The sequence below is a fragment of the Coregonus lavaretus genome (assembly GCF_964263955.1).
Source record: "Coregonus lavaretus genome assembly, chromosome: 20".
Taxonomy (NCBI): domain Eukaryota; kingdom Metazoa; phylum Chordata; class Actinopteri; order Salmoniformes; family Salmonidae; genus Coregonus; species Coregonus lavaretus.
Window position 1 is genome coordinate 22,120,593 of NC_140007.1, and position 20,454 is coordinate 22,141,046.

The window sequence follows — 20,454 nt, forward strand, 5'->3', positions numbered from 1 at the left end:
GGGAGAAGCAAGGGTAATCTTAGACAGGCATCAGATTAAGATAAAGAAAACAATCAAATAAGATGACCCATCCTACCCAGAAAACAATTTAGATAGAGGGTGGCTGGAAAAAGGAGCTACAAAGCCCTCGCGACCCCTACGCCTCAGGCTAGCCCATATGCTTGCAATTATCTGCAGAAGCAGATTCTTATCATCAAGGCAGGCATCGAATAATTGGTTACAAGGGGTCAAACTGGCATATTGAAAAGGCTGCCCCGATTCCACTTCTAAAGAGCAGAGTGGGTGCAGCGGCGTGCACTGCCTGCCTACCTGCCACCTGTAAGTAAGCATTCCATTTCCTCTCCATAGTAAATGGAAGGGGTCTGACTCATCAGTTTCCCTCAGCTCAGCTGTTAGTGGTAAGACAAAGTGTTCCACTTACTGCTGAACTACCTTTCTTCTCCAGGATCCTCTGGCCATCCACTGTGTCTTTAATCTCCTGTATACCACACCGACAGGGAGAGTACATCATGGAGGTTCTAATGAGAATCATTAGATGACCACACAGGCTCATTATACTGCTTATACTGGAATGTGTACATTTATGGGGGGGTTTAATAGTAGTTTATGCTAATTACAAGGGGGTTAGTTCACCTGCTTCAGTTTTCCAATGGTTTCATTGTGCACATCCCTCTCTTTCTCTACCTCCGTCAACTGCAGCTTCACGCCATCTATATCAGATGCCTTTCCCTGAATGAGAAACACAGAATATGTATTCAGTTCTGTTATTTTCCCATATACAATCTTAGAATCTGCTGGGTTTAAGGGAAAACACAATTTTAATCAGTTTCAACATAATTAGGGTTCCATTCACACCATGCTAATGGAATCACTTACAGTAATTACAAGATTAACATAAACAGCTGGACCATGTTTAACAGTTCCTTTTGAAATTAACTTCATGATACAGTACATGACCAAAAGTATGTGGACACCTGCTCGTCAAACGTCTCATTCCAAAATCATGGCCATTAATATGGAGTTGGTCCCCCTTTCTGCTATAACAGCCTCCACTCTTCTGGGAAGGCTTTCCACTAAATGTTGGAACATTGCTGCGGGAACTTGCTTCCATTCAGCCACAAGAGCATTAGTGAGGTCAGGCATTGATGTTGGGCAATTAGGCCTGGTTCGCAGTCGGCGTTCCAATTAATCCCAAAGGTGTTCGGTGTGGTTGAGGTCAGGGTTCTGTGCAGGCCAGTTCTTCCATACCGATCTCGACAAACCATTTCTGTATGGAACTCCCTTTGTGCACAGGGGCATTGTCAGGCTGAAACAGGAAAGGGCCTTCCCCGAACTGTTGCCACAAAGTTGGAAGCGCAGAATCATCTAGAATATCATTATATGCTGTAGCTAAGGAACTAAGGAGCCTAGCCCGAACCATGAAAAACAGCCCCAGACCATTATTCGTCCTCCACCAAACTTTACAGTTGGCACTATGCATTGGGGCAGGTAGTGTTCTCCTGGCACCCGCCAAACCCAGATTCATCCGTCGGACTGCCAGATGGTGAAGCGTGATTCATCACTCCAGAGAACGGTGTTTCCACTGCTCCAGAGTCCAATGGCGGCGAGCTTTACACCACTCCAGCCAACGCTTGGCATTGCGCAAGGTGATCTTAGGCTTGTGTGAGGCTGCTCGGCCATGGAAACCCATTTCATGTAGCTCCCGACGAACAGTTGTTGTGCTGACATTGTTTCCTGAGGCAGTTTGGAACTCGTTAGTGAGTGTTGCAACCGAGGACAGACAATTTTTACGCGCTGTGTGCTTCACAGTACTCGGCAGTCCTGTTCTGTGAGTTTGTGTGGCCTACCACTTCGCTGCTGAGCCTTTGTTGCTCCTAGATGTTTCCACTTCACCATAACAGCACTTACAGTTGACCGGGGCAGCTCTAGCAGGGCAGAAATTTGACGAACTGACTTGTTGGAAAGATTGCATCCTATGACGGTGCCACATTGAAAGTCACTAAGCTCTTCAGTAAAGCCATTCTACTGCCAATGTTTGTCTATGGAGATTGCATGGCTGTGTGCTCGATTTAATACACCTGTCAGCAACGGGTGTGGCTGAAATAGCTGAATCCACTAATTTGAAGGGGTGTCCACATACTTTTGTATATATAGTGTACTAACAGGATTTTTATTGAAACAGTGGGGGTTCAATTTGGGGGTATGTCACCAAAAACACACACCAGACCACAAACACAATCAGATCATCAAACCTATCAACCCTATTAGCAACCTAAGTGCCACCATATGCTGAATAACGAGAGTTAAAAATAGATGACACTTAATTGCTGAAGATGTACAGTTAAATAAACATCAGGTACTCAGGCGATGAGAATAGCAATTTCAGTCCTGCCTTCATCTCGCAGGGCATGCTGCAGTGAACAAAGCCTACATACAATATATATATATATATATATATTTTTTTTTTTTATGTTGACCCTTTATTTAAATAGGCAAGTCAGTTAAGAACAAATTCTTATTTACAATAACGGCCTACCCCGGCCAAACCCGGACAACACTGGGTCAATTGTGCGCCGCCCTATGGGACTCCCAATCACGGCCGGATTGTGATACAGCCTGGAATAGAACCAGGGGGTCCGTAGTGACACCTCTAGCAATGAGATGTAGTGCCTTAGACCACTGTGCCACTCGGGAGCCCATACACAATACCAGTCAGTATTCCCCTGGGCCAAGATGAAAGTGTCAGAGTGTGTTGCTGTGTACAGCACTCTACCATGTCTGTCTGGGAAGAAGGAAAACAAATGAGTTTACCTCCAGCTGGAGAGAATGTTCCTTCTGCAGCTTCTCTATCTGCTCATGGTGCTCCAGACTGCTTTTCTCCATGCTCTCCTGAACACAGGAAGGAACAACAGGGACAACATTGGAACAAGGCATCACCTAATCAGCAGCACACATCTATTCTTAGCATTCTTTAAAAGGCAAAACTAAATATTAATCATGCTACAAAACAAAAACATCTGAGCAGAAAGAAGAAAGAAACACTAGGGCCACCAAGTGGTCAGTGTTATTATGACAGGGGTTACTCCAGGCATTGAAGAGCTCCACTCAACTGACACTATTGATCACCCTTTAAGCTTATCTTCAATAGCATCTATTCATGTTAATGTAAAATCTTTAAAGTGTATAGTGGTACAACCCAGCATAACTACAAGGCATGGCACTGTAATATCCTAGTGAATAAATCAATGTGAAACTGAAGTTGGTACTGTACCTCAGCCTCTTTGAGTCTGCGTTCGAACCAGCCCTTAGTGCCCTCCATAGACTGGACCTGGGCCTGCAGCTCCTCTACACTCTGCTGCAGACCCTCCAACTCCTTGTTGCGAGCCTAGAGGTCATAGGGCAAAGGTTCCATGAATACACAAGCAGTGTACCTTCTCAAATTATTTTCCCTCTCATTGGCCCTGACTCGTGTTCCCCCACCCCACCTTCTCGTCTCGGAGCTGTGAGCGGATCTCCTCCTCGGTGCGGTTCTTGTCCTCGTGGAGGCCTCTCAGCTCCTTCTCGTAGCGGGCCCGCACCCCCAGCACCTCCTTCTCATGCTGCAGACGCATATCGCTCAGCTCTTCCTTGTGCCGCGACTTCTCTGTGATTATCTCGATGGCCAGCTCGTCCAGTATGGCCTTCCGCTTGTCTGCTGTCTGCAGGGGGAGGGACACAATGGGAGATGATATCTCTGGATGTTACTACATACAGTGGGGGAAAAAAGTATTTAGTCAGCCACCAATTGTGCAAGTTCTCCCACTTAAAAAGATGAGAGGCCTGTAATTTTCATCATAGGTACACGTCAACTGTGACAGACAAAATGAGAGAAAAAAATGCCAGAACATCACATTGTAGGATTTTTTATGAATTTATTTGCAAATTATGGTGGAAAATAAGTATTTGGTCAATAACAAAAGTTTCTCAATACTTTGTTATATACCCCTTGTTGGCAATGACACAGGTCAAACGTTTTCTGTAAGTCTTCACAAGGTTTTCACACACTGTTGCTGGTATTTTGGCCCATTCCTCCATGCAGATCTCCTCTAGAGCAGTGATGTTTTGGGGCTGTCGCTGGGCAACACGGACTTTCAACTCCCTCCAAAGATTTTCTATGGGGTTGAGATCTGGAGACTGGCTAGGCCACTCCAGGACCTTGAAATGCTTCTTACGAAGCCACTCCTTCGTTGCCCGGGCGGTGTGTTTGGGATCATTGTCATGCTGAAAGACCCAGCCACGTTTCATCTTCAATGCCCTTGCTGATGGAAGGAGGTTTTCACTCAAAATCTCACGATACATGGTCCCATTCATTCTTTCCTTTACACGGATCAGTCGTCCTGGTCCCTTTGCAGAAAAACAGCCCCAAAGCATGATGTTTCCACCCCCATGCTTCACAGTAGGTATGGTGTTCTTTGGATGCAACTCAGCATTCTTTGTCCTCCAAACACAACGAGTTGAGTTTTTACCAAAAAGTTCTATTTTGGTTTCATCTGACCATATGACATTCTCCCAATCCTCTTCTGGATCATCCAAATGCACTCTAGCAAACTTCAGACGGGCCTGGACATGTACTGGCTTAAGCAGGGGGACACGTCTGGCACTGCAGGATTTGAGTCCCTGGCGGCGTAGTGTGTTACTGATGGTAGGCTTTGTTACTTTGGTCCCAGCTCTCTGCAGGTCATTCACTAGGTCCCCCCGTGTGGTTCTGGGATTTTTGCTCACTGTTCTTGTGATCATTTTGACCCCACGGGGTGAGATCTTGCGTGGAGCCCCAGATCGAGGGAGATTATCAGTGGTCATGTATGTCTTCCATTTCCTAATAATTGCTCCCACAGTTGATTTCTTCAAACCAAGCTGCTTACCTATTGCAGATTCAGTCTTCCCAGCCTGGTGCAGGTCTACAATTTTGTTTCTGGTGTCCTTTGACAGCTCTTTGGTCTTGGCCATAGTGGAGTTTGGAGTGTGACTGTTTGAGGTTGTGGACAGGTGTCTTTTATACTGATAACAAGTTCAAACAGGTGCCATTAATACAGGTAACGAGTGGAGGACAGAGGAGCCTCTTAAAGAAGAAGTTACAGGTCTGTGAGAGCCAGAAATCTTGCTTGTTTATAGGTGACCAAATACTTATTTTCCACCATAATTTGCAAATAAATTCATAAAACATCCTACAATGTGGTTTTCTGGATTTATTTTCTCCTTTTGTCTGTCATAGTTGACGTGTACCTATGATGAAAATTACAGGCCTCTCTCATCTTTTTAAGTGGGAGAACTTGCACAATTGGCGGCTGACTAAATACTTTTTTCCCCCACTGTATCTCTGACATTTACTGTGATGATACACGACCAATAACATTCACATCTCACTTAAACAAACCGTAAGACAAACCGTAAGACAAATAATTTAATCATAATATAAATTGGACTCTGTGATATGCTAAGTCTAAGACAACACATAAGCTAATTGAAGCTGTGATGTCTATTTATGGTCTGTGATCCTGTGGGCAGAAGGAGTGTAGCTTGAGGGAGGTAAACTCAGCACTCCCACCTTCCCTGGGAGAATGCCAATAATTAGAGTGCCATGTGTATTACAGAACAATAGTCACTGTGCTCTAATAACCAGCGCTCTGAGAGTGGGATGAAGGAACAAGCCTCCTGCGTGTGTCTCTGTTCACTCTCTCTCTGTGTGTGTGTCACAGAAACCTTTTTAGCCTCCTCCAGCTCTTGCTGTAGCCCGTCTTTCTCCTGGCCGACTTCAGTCAGCTGCTCCAACAGTCTGCTGTTGGCACGGTTCGACTCCTACAGATACATCCGTCAGAGAGGCGCACAGGAGAAAGAGAAGAGTATAAAATTTTTTGCAACGCCAGCTTTTTCCTCCCCGACCTACAATATAAGCACTATATCATAGTAATAACCATAAAAGTAAGGTTTCTGACCTACCAATTAAGATGACCTAGTCCTACATTATTTGTGATAGACAGTGCTCCACATTTGTTTGAGATATATAGGTTCTCTAAGTATGCATGTACTTGGACAATGTGAGGGCCACACAGACCTGTAGCTGAGAGTTAAGGTCATCTCTCTGTGCCAGAAAGCTCTCCTGCTCCGTCCGTCTCTGCTGCAGCTCCACATTCAGAGCCGTGTTTTGGTCACGCAAAAGGTTCATCTCCTGAGTCTTCACTGTCTGAATCTAATGGACACACAACACCCACTAGTCAGGACACACTCACCATCACAATGGACCAACATCTGAAGACTTTGTATACAGGTATTGATGGACTTTGTTTAATGAAACATGATAGTGGATCAAATGGGTCAGTAAGGTAGACGTGGAAAAAGTGAGCCAAGAAAAGCAGGTGAGCAGAAGTTGGACATACAATGACGATTTACGATTAACCTTTGTAGGGCAAACAGTATTATTGTAAATACTAGCAATTCATGTGTCTGAACACCATTCGTCACTATGTGAAAAATCTCTGTACCTCCCTGACTTTATTCACATTAGCATGACTTGTCATATTGGTGATGCATCATGGTTAATGGCTGGTGAGTGGTGACAGCAGCAAAATGAATATTGATGAGGTTCCGTGGGGAAGCGGCAGGGCAGTAAGATGAGCTGTACCTGTTCTAGAGCCGCTAGGTTAGTCCTGAGAGCATCGTTCTCAGTCAGGATACTCTCCACCTGCTCCTGACTCACTGCACTCTGACAAGCTACCTGTATCACAGCGCCACACGGGGTAACACAGGGGGCACCACCCAGGACAGCCATGGAGGGAAGGAGGGGAGAGGGAGGAAAAAGACCATGTGCAAGGTGAAGAGAAGAATACAAAAGGTGGCGATTGGCAGCTCAAGAATAGGGATAGAAAAAGAAAGGAGAAAAACGGGGATTGGATTTGTAGGGAGGATGGATCATCAATAAAAGAAGAAGAATGAAGGAAGAAAGGACGGGGTTAAATTACCAGAATAGGATCAGTGAGACAAGAAAAACTGATGGCAAAGAAATTTGAAAAATAAGTATAAATTAGGCAATGTAAAAGAAACAACAAAGAACGGTGACAGAAGCCAGATCAGAAAAGGAACGTCTGCATGACTTGCCCAAAAAAGAAAATGTACTTCCATATTGAAAAGAGAAATAGAAGACAAGGTAACAGCAGGCTTGAATGCCTTATCTTGTTGTCGTCTACCCAAAGCGGAGTTCAAGTTAATTAAGACTTGCGACATCACAGAAGACGTAAGTGCCAGTCGTGCTAGGAGGCCTTATTAAGTGGAAAACAGACTGGTCCCTAATGAAGTGCACCACTCTCTCCAGACAACCTCTTCAGACACAGACTAATCTCTAATTATTTAGGGTTATCCTCACTTTGCCTTTTCATTAACCATCAATTAAATGTCTTCACTCTAAGATAATTTGAACGTTTTTGAACTTCAACAGGAAGGGAAGAAAGCAAATAGTTCAAGAAAGTTCTTTACTTCCACTTGAAATGTTGCTCTGTACCTGAAGTCTAAAGCAAATTTGAATAGGTTTTGCATGTCAGATGACAGTACCTTGATTGTTTTGAAACAAATATTTCCATATTACAGAAACTGTGCATGTACACAGTGTATACAAATGAAAAAAACTCTACACTATACTTGGACTACCTACAGTGCCTTCGGAAAGTATTCAGACCCCTTCACTTTTTCCACATTTTGTTACGTTACAGCCTTATCCTAAAATGGATTACATTAGTTTTTCCCCCTCATCAAATCTATACACAATACCCCATAATGACAAAGCAAAAACAGGTTTTTAGAAATGTTTGCAAATGTATTAAATAAAAACGAAATTATTACATTTACATAAGTATTCAGACCCTTTACTCAGTACTTTGTTGAAGCACCTTTGGCAGCGATTACAGCATCGAGTTTTCTTGGGTATGTCGCTACAAGCTTGGCACACCTGTATTTGGGGAGTTTGTCCCATTCTTCTCTGCAGATCTTCATTGTCTTGGCTGTGTGCTTAGGGTCGTTGTCCTGTTGGAAGGTGAACCTTTGCCCCAGTCTGAGGCCCTGAGCGCTCTGGAGCAGGCTTTCATCAAGGATCTCTGTACTTTGCTCCGTTCATCTGTGTCTCGATCCTGACTACTCTCCCAGTCCCTGCTGCTGAAAAACATCCCCACAGCATGATGCTGCCACCACCGTGCTTCACCGTAGGGATGGTGCCAGGTTTCCTCCAGACGTGACACATGGCATTCAGGCCAAAGAGTTCAATCACACCAGAGACTCTTGTTTCTCATGGTCTGAGAGTCTTTAGGTGCCTTTTGGCAAACTCTGAGCGGGCTGTCATGTGCCTTTTAATGAGGAGTGGCTTCCATCTGGCCACTACCATAAAGGCCTGATTGGTGGAGTGCTGCAGAGACGGTTGTCCTTCTGTAAGGTTCTCCCATCTACACAGAGGAACTCTGGAGCTCTGTCAGAGTGATCATCGGGTTCTTGGTCACCTCCCTGACCAAGGCCCTTCTCCCCCGATTGCTCAGTTTGGCTGGGCGGCCAGCTCTAGGAAGAGTCTTGGTGGTTCCAAACTTCTTCCATTTAAGACTGATGGAGACCAGTGTTTTCTTGGGAACCTTCAATGCTGCAGAAATGTTTTGGTACCCTTCCCCAGATCTGTGCCTTGACACAATCCTGTCTCAGAGCTCTACGGACAATTCCTTCAACCTCATGGCTTGGCTTTTGCTCTGACATGCACTGTCAACTGTGGGACCTTATATAGACAGGTGTGTGCCTTTCCAAATCATGTCCAATCAATTTAATTTACCACAGGTGGACTCCAATCAAGTTGTAGAAACATCTCAAGGATGATCAATGCAAACAGGATGCACCTGAGCTCAATTTCGAGTCTCATAGCAAAGGGTCTGAATACTAATGTAAATAAGATTTGTTTTTTTATTTTCAATATATTAGCAAACATTTCTAAAAACCTGTTTTCACTTTGTCATTATAGGGTATTGTGTGTAGGATTTTTATTTATTTAATCCATTTTAGAATAAGGCTGTAACGTAACAAAATGTGGAAAAAGTAAAGGGGTCTGAATACTTTCCGAAGGCACCCCATATACAGTATCACTCTACTTCCATAAATTACCTATATACAAACTATGCATAGCAAATTATAGTTTATAGGCTTGAGTTTACCTGATCTTTGAGTGTGTGTAGAACTAACTCATGCTCCTTCTCCCGGCTCTGGAGCTGTTCCTTCATCTCACCAACACTCTAGAAAAAAACAGCAAGAGTCAGCTTCAGCTTCCCACTAGATTCTGTCAATCATTTTAGGCTTTGGGTCCATGGCATACCTACTGCAACCCAGGTACAAATCAGGTTGTGAGGTTAAGAAGGCCTATGTATTCTCATAATACAACAATATGAGTACTCCAGGTACAAAACCAAATCCTCTATTTGTATTATCTCATAACAGGACAGGCAACGTCAGGATGTCTGACCTGGCTGGCTGACAGTAGATCTCCCTGTAACTTCTGAATGCGAATGTTCATTGACTTCAACTCCTCCTCCTTCCTCTGTTGAATCTCGTCGATTTTGGTCCTGGTGCAGAAAAATGTATATGAATCTACTTGTCGTGTTCTACTCCAATGGCATCTGGCAGTTTTTCTGTTACTTTTCTCTAAGTCATAAAAAAGTACCACCACCTTCAGAAACTTGGTGAAAGTGAAATATAAGTTGAATCTTTATACCCTTACCTGCTGTCATTGTAAAGGTCTTCTTTTTCACCTTGCAAATGCAGAAAGCTATAAAACAAATCGCAAAGAGGCAGTAAGAAAACTATTCAACCCTGAAATCACCTAGTAGAGGAGGTATAACAGACAGACTTCCTGAGCAGGAGACCAGGGCTCTGCCGGTGTGATATGAGCACATAAGGGGAGCTTTGGGCAGGCGTCTTTGCAGACACAGCAGATGACAGGTTCAGTCTCATTACTCTTGCCTGCTGTCCATGGGGGCAGAGCCTAGTGTCACAATGCAGTACTGAGCCTGAGCTGGCTGCCCAATATTGCCAGAGAAATATCACTATAACGGGACGGGATAATCATGACTGTCCTACTCTCATGTAGTTCATCACAGCTGAGCCAACATAACTCAAATACGTTCTTCCACACTTTAGCAAGGAAATACAATCAATATACCATGGAATTGTCTTCCAATGGTCCAATTGGGGGGGGGGGGGGGTTCATATTGGCTCCTAGCTGTCAGTCCTTCTGCCGGTCTGTGCGACAGCTGATGTCTGTTACAAAGTTGCTTTGATGTTGGTTGAGCTTCTGAATGAAACGGTAATTGTGGGCGATTTTGATTCAGCAAGGGAGTATTTTCCTAGTGTAATACTTGCTAGTTGGACCATGTTTTAGACTCCTCTGTACAACTAGTGCCAACATGCTGGAAACTGGACAGTTTTTTTTATTTTATTTTTTATTTAACCTTTATTTAACCAAGTAAGCCAGTTGAGAACAAGTTCTCATTTACAACTGCGACCTGGCCAAGATAAAGCAAAGCAGTGTGATAAAAACAACAGAGTTACATATGGGGTAAACAAAACAAAGTCAAAAATACAACAGAAAATATATATACAGTGTGTGCAAATGTAGTAAGTTATGGAGGTAAGGCAATAAATAGGCCATAGTGCAAAATAGTTAAAATTTCATATAATACTGGAATGATAGATGTGCAAAAGATGATGTGCAAATAGAGATACTGGGGTGCAAATTAGCAAAATAAATAACAATATGGGGATGAGGTAGTTGGGTGGGCTAATTTCAGAAAGGCTGTGTACAGGTGCAGTGATCGGTAAGCTGCTCTGACAACTGACGCTTAAAGTTAGTGAGGGAGATAAGAGTCTCCAGCTTCAGAGATTTTTGCAGTTCGTTCCAGTCATTGGCAGCAGAGAACTGGAAGGAATGGCGGCCAAAGGAGGTGTTGGCTTTGGGGATGACCAGTGAGATATACCTGCTGGAGCGCAGACTACGGGTGGGTGTTGCTATGGTGACCAGTGAGCTAAGATAAGGCGGGTATTTGCCTAGCAGTGATTTATAGATGACCTGGAGCCAGTGGGTTTGGCGACGAATATGTAGCGAGGGCCAGCCAACAAGAGCGTACAGGTCACAATGGTGGGTAGTATATGGGGCTTTGGTGACAAAATGGATGGCACTGTGATAGACTACATCCAATTTGCTGAGTAGAGTGTTGGAGGCTATTTTGTAAATGACATCGCCGAAGTCAAGGATCGGTAGGATAGTCAGTTTTACGAGGGCATGTTTGGCAGCATGAGTGAAGGAGGCTTTGTTGCGAAATAGGAAGCCGATTCTAGCTCTAACTTTTGATTGGAGATGCTTAATGTGAGTCTGAAAGGAGAGTTTACAGTCTAACCAGACACTTAGGTATTTGTAGTTGTCCACATACTCTAGGTCAGACCCGCCGAGAGTAGTGATTCTAGTCGGGTGGGCGGGTGCAAGCAGCGTTCGGTTGAAGTGCATGCATTTAGTTTTACTAGTGTTTAAGAGCAGTTGGAGGCTACGGAAGGAGTGTTGTATGGCATTGAAGCTCATTTGGAGGTTTGTTAACACAGTGTCCAATGAAGGGCCAGATGTATACAAAATGGTGTCGTCCGCATAGAGGTGGATCCGAGCGTCACCAGCAGCAAGAGCGACATCATTGATATACACAGAGAATAGAGTCAGCCCGAGAATTTAACCCTGTGGCACGCCCATAGAGACGGCCAGAGGTCCAGACAACAGGCCCTCCGATTTGACACATTGAACTCTATCTGAGAAGTAGTTGATGAACCAGGCGAGGCAGTCATTAGAGAAACCAAGGCTATTTAGTCTGCCAATAAGAATGCGGTGGTTGACAGAGTCGAAAGCCTTGGCCAGGTCGATGAAGACGGCTGCGCAGTACTGAATTATCGATCGCGTTTATAATATCGTTTAGGACCTTGAGCGTGGCTGAGGTGCACCCATGACCAGCTCGGAAATAGTGCAAATAAGAATCACGAAAGCCAGCTATACCCATCTACTGGTAAGTTACACCAGTTAGGAAGCTACACATGCATTGTGATAGAGCGGATAGAGCCACACATGCATTGCTAGCATACCGGTGGGTGATTATACAGCCAAAAACATTCCTGCACTTTCTTGCTTCCTTTACTGGAGTTGCTAGCTGGCTAATTGTTTTCCTCTTGGGTGTTGAGTTTACTACTGCAAACTTTTAATGGTTTATTTAATTTATAATTCAACCATATATGATCGTTTGCACTGCAAGGGATCAAGCAGAAAACGGTGCTAACATTGCACCGCAGTAGCCTATTATTGTTGTCCAAGTACATTAGAATACAATTTTACTGCTGTAACGTTCATAGTTGACTCGACTTATAAATTGTAATTTTAATACAGTAGCCCAGCTTGTTATATAGGCTACAAGCAAATGAGAATACTAGCAGCTGTCTGATCAAAGGGTGGCTGGCCCAGTGGCCGCTTGGGAACTCTCAGGTAGAGCACATTATGACATCTTGCCCGACAGTTTGAGAATTCATAAACGACATTACTGAAACTTACTGAGTCTGGCTTTAAGGTTTACTTTATGTAGAACCAAAGAAATGCATTCATAACAACATTAGCAAGCTAAATAGAATCTTACCTGTCTTGCTTTTTCTTCAATTTTTCAGAGAGCTATGGCACATATCGACAAAATCAGTGTTAGATTACATGTTGGGGCCTAGATGCTAACATACACTACAGCCTAATCTATACAATGATGAACACATCTGATCTTATAGTTACCTTCGCTATCTCTTCTTGGAGTTTATTGATGTCTGTCTGTTTGGATGACTGGAGGAGAGAAGAGAAAGATCTAAGTACTTAAATGAAGACTTCGAAATAGCCAACCAACTGTTGTCCTTTAATGTGCCTTAGAGAAAGTCTGTCCACAGCTCATCATATTTATACATACCTATATGCCCTCAATTAGCATAGTAAATGGAGGTAGCTTATTGCTTCACTTTGAGGCACTGGGGCAGGTAACATGAGAACTAAATAGAACGTATTAACTCTTCTTAACCTAGAGTGCAATTACCACTTAGAAAATAAATAAATCTAAGATTGGCCATTTCTCTCACCCTGGGATGTTGGCATCTAGCCTAAGGTTGTGAGATGGGTCGTTACCTCTAGTGCTTGGAGCTGCTCCTTCAGTAGGCGCTTCTCCTCCACCTCAGTGTGCAGCTGCAGTTCCACCTCTGGCCCAAAGCATTGCGTTATTGGATTTGGACACAGTGCTGACCACCTAAGAGCATCCTGTTTCATAACTAGACCAGTGCTCCTCACTGCAGGTCCTGCAGGGCATGCAGGTAGACCATCTTAGTCTTAATTACAGTACGGTAAATGCTAAGAGGGATCTTTGGGACATCAAACTCTGACGCCACCCGATTGAAGTTGAAATTAACGGTTATGGTAAGGGTTAGGTAAGGGTTATGGTAGGGGTTAAGGTTAGGTTTAGGGTTTAAGCTAGGGTCGTCCCAAGGATCCCACTTAGCATCTACAATTACAGTACCCCACTCACCGGCTTCAGTCACATGCTCCTGACCGGACTAGTCTGACATTCTGTTAAGAAAAACTAGACACCTGCTGGACCCATGCCACACAGAGCCTGCATTGAGGAACTGTGAACTGGACTATGTCCTATCAGAATGGAAGGATACCAGCAGTTCAATTATTTAAGCAACATTGGGTGCTGGAAATCAACATTGTTAACAAAGACTTCAATTAAGTCAAATCACTCTTGTAAAGTAGCACAACCAAGTGGGAAAGTTTACACTGAGATTAATGACTGTTGTACTGAGCTTTCCCGACTATTTCTGAAGATATATTCTCCATAATAAAGACTCAACTCACCGATAAGCTCATTCACTCGCTGTTCCAGTTTGGCACACTTTGCCTCTGCCTGGGAAAAAAAATAAATATGAATTTAAGGACAACTCAACACAACGCCATACCCCATGCGTAATTCAAAATCTAAATAGGGGCTGATTCATGTCTGTTGTAATATCCCAGTTGGTGTACCATACTGTAACCGTTTAATATGAAGTAGAAACATACAGGTACATCATAATGGGCAGAATAAACAGAGCCTTTTGTATGTTGAACAGAGCATCCAGCTCAATAATGAACAGCAGCAACATAAGTATAAATTAATGTATGACTGAAACAGTGAAAGTGCATCTAAGATGTATTTAGAGTTATTATTACCACTATGCTGACGTTCATTGATCATTGATTGCCATTAACATTAGCATTTATCCTTCTACTGGTAACCATTACTCCTGTTTCCATGTACAGTGCATTTGGAAAGTATTCAGACCCCTTTACTTTTTCCACATTTTGTTACGTTACAGCCTTTACTCTAAAATGGATTACAGTTTTTCCTCATCACGCTACACACAATACCCCATAATGACAAAGTGAACAGGTTTAGACATTCTTGCAAATTTATTAAAAACAAAAAAACAGAAATACCTTATTTACATAAGTATTATGATGAGTTTCTCGGGTGTTCAAGTAATCAAGGATGCAATAATATAGTTAGACACTTTGTAGAAAGTTAATGCAAATGTTTAATGATCGGTACCGGGTTCGTTACAACAATGACCAGAGCTTTGCCCTTGGTGTTACGAACTAACTTGAACAAAGGAAACACTCTACCTTATATACCTTCTGTTACCCTCTTCTTGGCATAGAAGAAGCTTGGAACCACCAAGACTCTTCCTAGAGCTGGCCGCCCGGCAAACTGAGCACTCGGGGGAGAAGGGCATTGGTCAGTGAGGTGACCAAGAACACGATGGTCACTCTGACAGAGCTCCAGAGTTCCTCTGTAGATATGGGAGAACCTTCCAGAAGGACAACCATCTATGCAGCACTCCACCAATCAGGCCTTTATGGTAGAGTGGCCAGACGGAAGCCACTCTTCAGTAAAAAGGCACATGACAGCCCGTTTGGAGTTTGACAAAAGGCACCTAAAGGATTCTCAGACCATGAGAAACAAGATTCTCTGGTCTGATGGAACCAAGATTGAACTCTTTGGCCTGAATGCCATGTGTCACATCTGGAAGAAACCTCCCCATCCCTACAGTGAAGCATGGTGGTGGCAACATCATGTTGTGGGGATGTTTTTCAGCGGCAGGGACCGGGAGACTAGTCAGGATCGAGAAAAGATGAACGGAGCAAAGTACAGAGAGATCCTTGATGAAAACCTGCTCCAGAGCACTCAGGACCTCAGACTGGGGCGGAGGTTCACCTTCCAACAGGACAACGACCCTAAGCACACAGCCAAGACAATGCAGGAGTTGCATCGGGACAAGTCTCTGAATGTCCAGAGCCCGGATTTGAACCCGATCGAACATCTCTGGAGAGACCTGAAAATAGCTGTGCAACAACACTCCCCATCCAACCTGACAGAGCTTGAGAAGATCTGTAGAGAAGAAGGTGAGAAACTCCCCAAATACAAGTGTGCCAAGCTTGTAGTGTCATACCCAAGAAGACTCAAGGCTGTAATCGCTGCCAAAGGTGCTTCAACAAAGTACTGAGTAAAGGGTCTGAATACTTATGTAAATATGATATTTCCGTTGTGTTCTTTTTATAAATGTGCAAAAAATTAAATAAACCCGTTTTTGCTTTGTCATTATGGGGTATTGTGTGTAGACTGAAGAGGGAAAAAACGATTTAATCAATTTTAGAATAAGGCTGTAATGTAACAATGTGGAAAAAGTCAAGGGGTCTGAATACTTTCCGAATGCATTATATACTGAACAAAAATATAAACAACTTCATTGATTTTACTGAGTTACAGTTCATATGAGAAAATCAGTCAATTTCAATTAATTAATTAGGCCCTAATCTATGGATTTCACGACTAGGAATACAGATATGCATCTGTTGGTCACAGATGCCGTAAAAACAAAATAAATGGGGCTCACAATGGGCCTCAGGATCTTCAAATCAAATCCTATTTGTCACATACGCCAAATACAACAGGTGTAGACCTTACAGTGAAATGGTTACTTACAAGCCCTTAACCAACAATGCAGTTAAGAAAAATAAGTGTTAAGTAAACAATACCTAAGTAAAAAATAAAAGCAGTAAAATAACAGTAAAAATAACAGTAGCGAGGCTATATACAGGGGGTACCAGTACAGAGTCAATGTGCGGGGGCACCGGTTAGTCAAGGTAATTGATACATGTAGGTATAGTTAAAGTGACTGGGGGGGACAATGCAAATAGTCCGGGTAGCCATTTGATTAGCAAATGTCACGGTATCTTTGTGCATTCAAATGGTCATCGATAAAATGCAATTGTGTTAGTTGTCTGTAGCTTATGCCTACCCATACCATAACCACACCGCCACCATGGGGCACTCTGTTCACATCAGCAAACCGCTCACCCACACAATGCCATACACGTGGTCTGCGGTTGTGAGGCCAGTTGGACTTAATGCCAAATTCTCAAAAATGACGTTGAGGCTGCTTATGGTAGAGAAATTAACATTCAATTCTCTGGCAACAGCTCTGGTGGATTTGTCTGCAGTCAGCAAGGCAATTGCACACTCCCTCAAAACTTGAGACATTTATATAAATCATTTTTTATTATCATTAGTTCGTCTTTTGATATTGATTACTGCACTGTTGGGTAGAGCTTGCAAGTTAAGCATTTCACTGTACTTGTGCATGTGACAATAAAACTTGAACTTTAGGATATTGTCAAATTGCAGTTCCATAGAAAGTACTTGTTCATGGTGTCACATTTGACATTCACATTTTAGTAATTTAGCAGACGCTCTTATCCAGAGCGACGTAGTTAGTGCATTCATCTTAAGATAGCTAGGTGAAACAACCACATATCACAGTCATAGTAAGTACATTTGTCCTCAAAGTAGTTATCAGCAAAGTCAGTGCTAGTAGCAAAAGAAAAGTGCTAGTGTTATTCTGTTGTTGTCAGTGCTAGTGGGTTTTTTTTGTCACCTGTTCCAGTCTGTCATTGGTTCCAGAGGCAGCATCCTCCATGTTCTCACTGACGTCAGAGTGCAACTGGACACCATTAGCGTCAGCCGGCCCATCCATCTCTGAGGCGTTGGTGTCACTGACCTCCACTCCCCTCTGGCTCTTTATCGCACTCTCAGAACGCTCCTGAAGGGCTGAGGGAAGAACACAGGGATGGAAATAGAAGCCGGAACTGATGATGTGTTGCCATTACTTAGATACATCTTATCAAAGAACTGTATTTGAAAAAGTGGAATTTCTACAATGATAACCAACATAAACATACCCGTCATCTTTTTCTGAAGGGCAGCGTTTTCTGCCTGGAGACGCAGTAGCTCTCCATCCACAGAGCTGGAGGTGGGACTGGAGGATTCAGCCTGAAACACTTTTCCATCCTTTAGGTGTTTGTTTTCCTGTTCTAACTCCTCTATCTGAGTACATAACTAAAAACACAAAACAAGGGAATGCAATAAATAAATATTTCTGTAATTTAATCATGAAACGGGATCAGGAAGGTGGGGCTTTTATGTTCCATAAGCTAGACATATATCACATCTTCATTTACAAGAACATTCCCCTCTGCTGTAACGAGGCGCAACTACTCATAACCACAACCCCTCACCAGTGGCATGTGTGGGAGCAGAGGAGATATAGTACCTTGGACAGCTCCTGCATCAGGGTGCTGTTTTGCAGTCTGAAGTCATCCTCCTGGCTGTGCAGTTTCCCTTGCAGCATCTCATTCTCGCTGAGTAAGGCATCCACCTCCTGAGCACACACACCAGACAGACAGTAAATCAACCCATGTGAACAGAAATTACACACTCTCCTCACCTTGGGGTTTATGGCACTTTAATAGAAAAACCCTACCTGATATATTTGATCTGTTGAACTGAACGCATTTCTAACTAGCACAATAAAAAGGTTATACAATATTTGAGAATATCCACTGAATAACAAACCAATGAGAAAAACACAGGCTAAGGACTCTAGTTTGAATATACTCACAAAAAAAACATGAAAAATATTGTTTGCTGGTGAGACAGGATGGTGAAATTAATTAAAAACTAAAAATTTGAGAGGACTTCGCTATACTTCCATCTCAAACGTCTGTTTCAACAAATCAAGTTTTGTCAAATGATCTAAAATACTCTAGGGAAAGATGGAATATGCATATTGAAACAGCAGATGGCGCAGTTCACTGCATTAATTCATAAATCAGGACAATATAAAATTAGTGATCCTAATGAGTAAATGTATAAAATGAATTTACAGCAGTGTTCCTCCTTTCTTTACCTATGCTTGGCCATAAAATCACCTTGTCTTCATTGAGGAAGTTCCTCAATCCATTATGACATATACAGTTGAAGTCGGAAGTTTACATACACCTTAAACAAATACATTTCCAACTCAGTTTTTCACAATTCCTGACATTTAATCCTAGTAAAAATTCCCTGTCTTAGGTCAGTTAGGATCACCACTTTATTTTAAGAATCTGAAATGTCAGAATAATAGTAGAGAATGAATTATTTCAGCTTTTATTTATTTTCATCAAATTCCCAGTGGGTCAGAAGTTTACATACACTCAATTAGTATTTGGTAGCATTGCCTTTAAATTGTTTAACTTGGGTCAAATGTTTCGGGTAGCATTCCACAAGCTTCCCACAATAAGTTGGGTGAATGTTGGCCCATTCCTCCTGACAGAGCTGGTGTAACTGAGTCAGGTTTGTAGGCCTCCTTGCTCGAACACGCTTTTTCAGTTCTGCCCACAAACTTTTCTATAGGATTGAGGTCAGGGCTTTGTGATTGCCACTCCAATATCTTGACTTTGTTGTCCTTAAGCCATTTTGCCACAACTTTGGAAGTATGCTTGGGGTCATTGTCCATTTGGAAGACCCATTTGCGACCAAGCTTTAACTTCCTGATTGATGTCTTGAGATGTTCTTGAGATGCTGCTTCAATATATCCACATAATTTTCCGTCCTCATGATGCCATCTATTTTGTGAAGTGCACCAGTCCCTCCTGCAGCAAAGCACCCCCACAGCATGATGCTGCCACCCCCGTGCTTCACGGTTGGGATGGTGTTCTTCGGCTTGCAAGCATCCCCCTTTTTCCTCCAAACATAACGATGGTCATTATGGCCAGTTCTATTTTTGTTTCATCAGACCAGAGGACATTTCTCCAAAAAGTACAATCTTAGTCCCCATGTGCAGTTGCAAACCGTAGTCTGGCTTTTTTATGGCGGTTTTGGAGCAGTGGCTTCTTCCTTGCTGAGCGGCCTTTCAGGTTATATCAATATAGGACTCGTTTTACTGTGGATATAGTTTCCTCCAGCATCTTCACAAGGTCCTTTGCTGTTGTTCTGGGATTGATTTGCACTTCTCGCACCAAAGTACGTTCATCTCTAGGAGACAGAACGCGTCTCCTTCCTGAGCGGTATGACGGCTGCGTGGTCCCATGGTGTTTATACTTGCGTACTATTGTTTGTACAGATGAACGTGGAACCTTCAGGCGTAGGATGAACTAGACTTCTGGAGGTCTCAAATTATTTTTCTGAAGTCTTGGCTGATTTTTTTTTATTATCCCATGATGTCAACAAAGAGGCACTGAGTTTGAAGGTAGGCCTTGAAATACATCTAGGTACAACTCCAATTGACTCAAATGATGTCAATTAGCCTATCAGAAGCTTCTAAAGCCATGACATCATTTTCTGGAATTTTCCAAGCTGTTTAAAGGCAGTCAACTTAGTGTATGTAAACTTCTGACCCACTGGAATTGTGATACAGTGAATTATAAGTGAAATAATCTGTCTGTAAACAATTGTTGGGAAAATTACTTGTGTCATGCACAAAGTAGATGTCCTAACCGACTTGCCAAGACTATAGTTTGTTAACAAGAAATTTGTGGCGTGGTTGAAAAACGAGTTTTAATGACTCCAACCTAAGTGTATGTAAACTTCCAACTTCTACTGTACATACAGTACCAGTCAAAAGTTTGGACACACCTACTCATTCAAGGGTGTTTGTTTATTTTTACAGTTTTTTACGTTGTAGAATAATAGTAAAGACATCAAAACTATGAAATAACACATATGGAATCATGTAGTAACCAAAACAGTGTTAAACAAATACAAATGTTTTATATTTGAGATTCTTCAAATAGCCACCCTTTGCCTTGATGATAGCTTTGCACACTCTTGGCATTCTCTCAATCAGCTTCACCTGGAATGCTTTTCCAATAGTCTTGAAGGAGTTCCCACATATGCTGAGCACTTGTTGGCTGCTTTTCCTTCACTCTGCGGTCCGACTCATCCTAAACCATCTCAATTGGGTTGAGGTCGGGGGATTGTGGAGGCCAGG

At 42.8% G+C, this 20,454-nt stretch overlaps 1 protein-coding gene across 3 annotated transcripts in view; it reads right to left on the minus strand.

The window, feature by feature from the left end:
* LOC311148229 (GRIP1-associated protein 1-like) overlaps positions 1 to 20,454 on the minus strand; it is a 54,520-nt gene that overhangs the window by 29,960 nt on the left and 4,106 nt on the right. For 2 of the 3 annotated variants that reach the window (XR_014614873.1, XM_084185124.1), the window contains exons 5-21: positions 17,755 to 17,862; positions 17,384 to 17,540; positions 17,080 to 17,252; positions 13,961 to 14,009; positions 13,235 to 13,305; positions 12,854 to 12,901; positions 12,711 to 12,742; positions 9,770 to 9,817; positions 9,515 to 9,614; positions 9,210 to 9,287; positions 6,092 to 6,226; positions 5,740 to 5,835; positions 3,486 to 3,698; positions 3,272 to 3,385; positions 2,812 to 2,889; positions 634 to 729; positions 422 to 478 (exon numbers count right to left, since the gene is read on the minus strand). Coding sequence is in view for 2 of the 3 variants with exons in the window: in XM_084185124.1 (XP_084041250.1) it covers positions 422 to 478; positions 634 to 729; positions 2,812 to 2,889; positions 3,272 to 3,385; positions 3,486 to 3,698; positions 5,740 to 5,835; positions 6,092 to 6,226; positions 9,210 to 9,287; positions 9,515 to 9,614; positions 9,770 to 9,817; positions 12,711 to 12,742; positions 12,854 to 12,901; positions 13,235 to 13,305; positions 13,961 to 14,009; positions 17,080 to 17,252; positions 17,384 to 17,540; positions 17,755 to 17,862 (1,653 nt within the window). In the remaining variant the exon portion in view is untranslated. Of the gene's footprint in view, positions 1 to 421; positions 479 to 633; positions 730 to 2,811; positions 2,890 to 3,271; positions 3,386 to 3,485; positions 3,699 to 5,739; positions 5,836 to 6,091; positions 6,227 to 9,209; positions 9,288 to 9,514; positions 9,615 to 9,769; positions 9,818 to 12,710; positions 12,743 to 12,853; positions 12,902 to 13,234; positions 13,402 to 13,960; positions 14,010 to 17,079; positions 17,253 to 17,383; positions 17,541 to 17,754; positions 17,863 to 20,454 lie in introns of all 3 variants that reach the window. The other variant, XM_084185123.1, reaches the window with a different exon arrangement.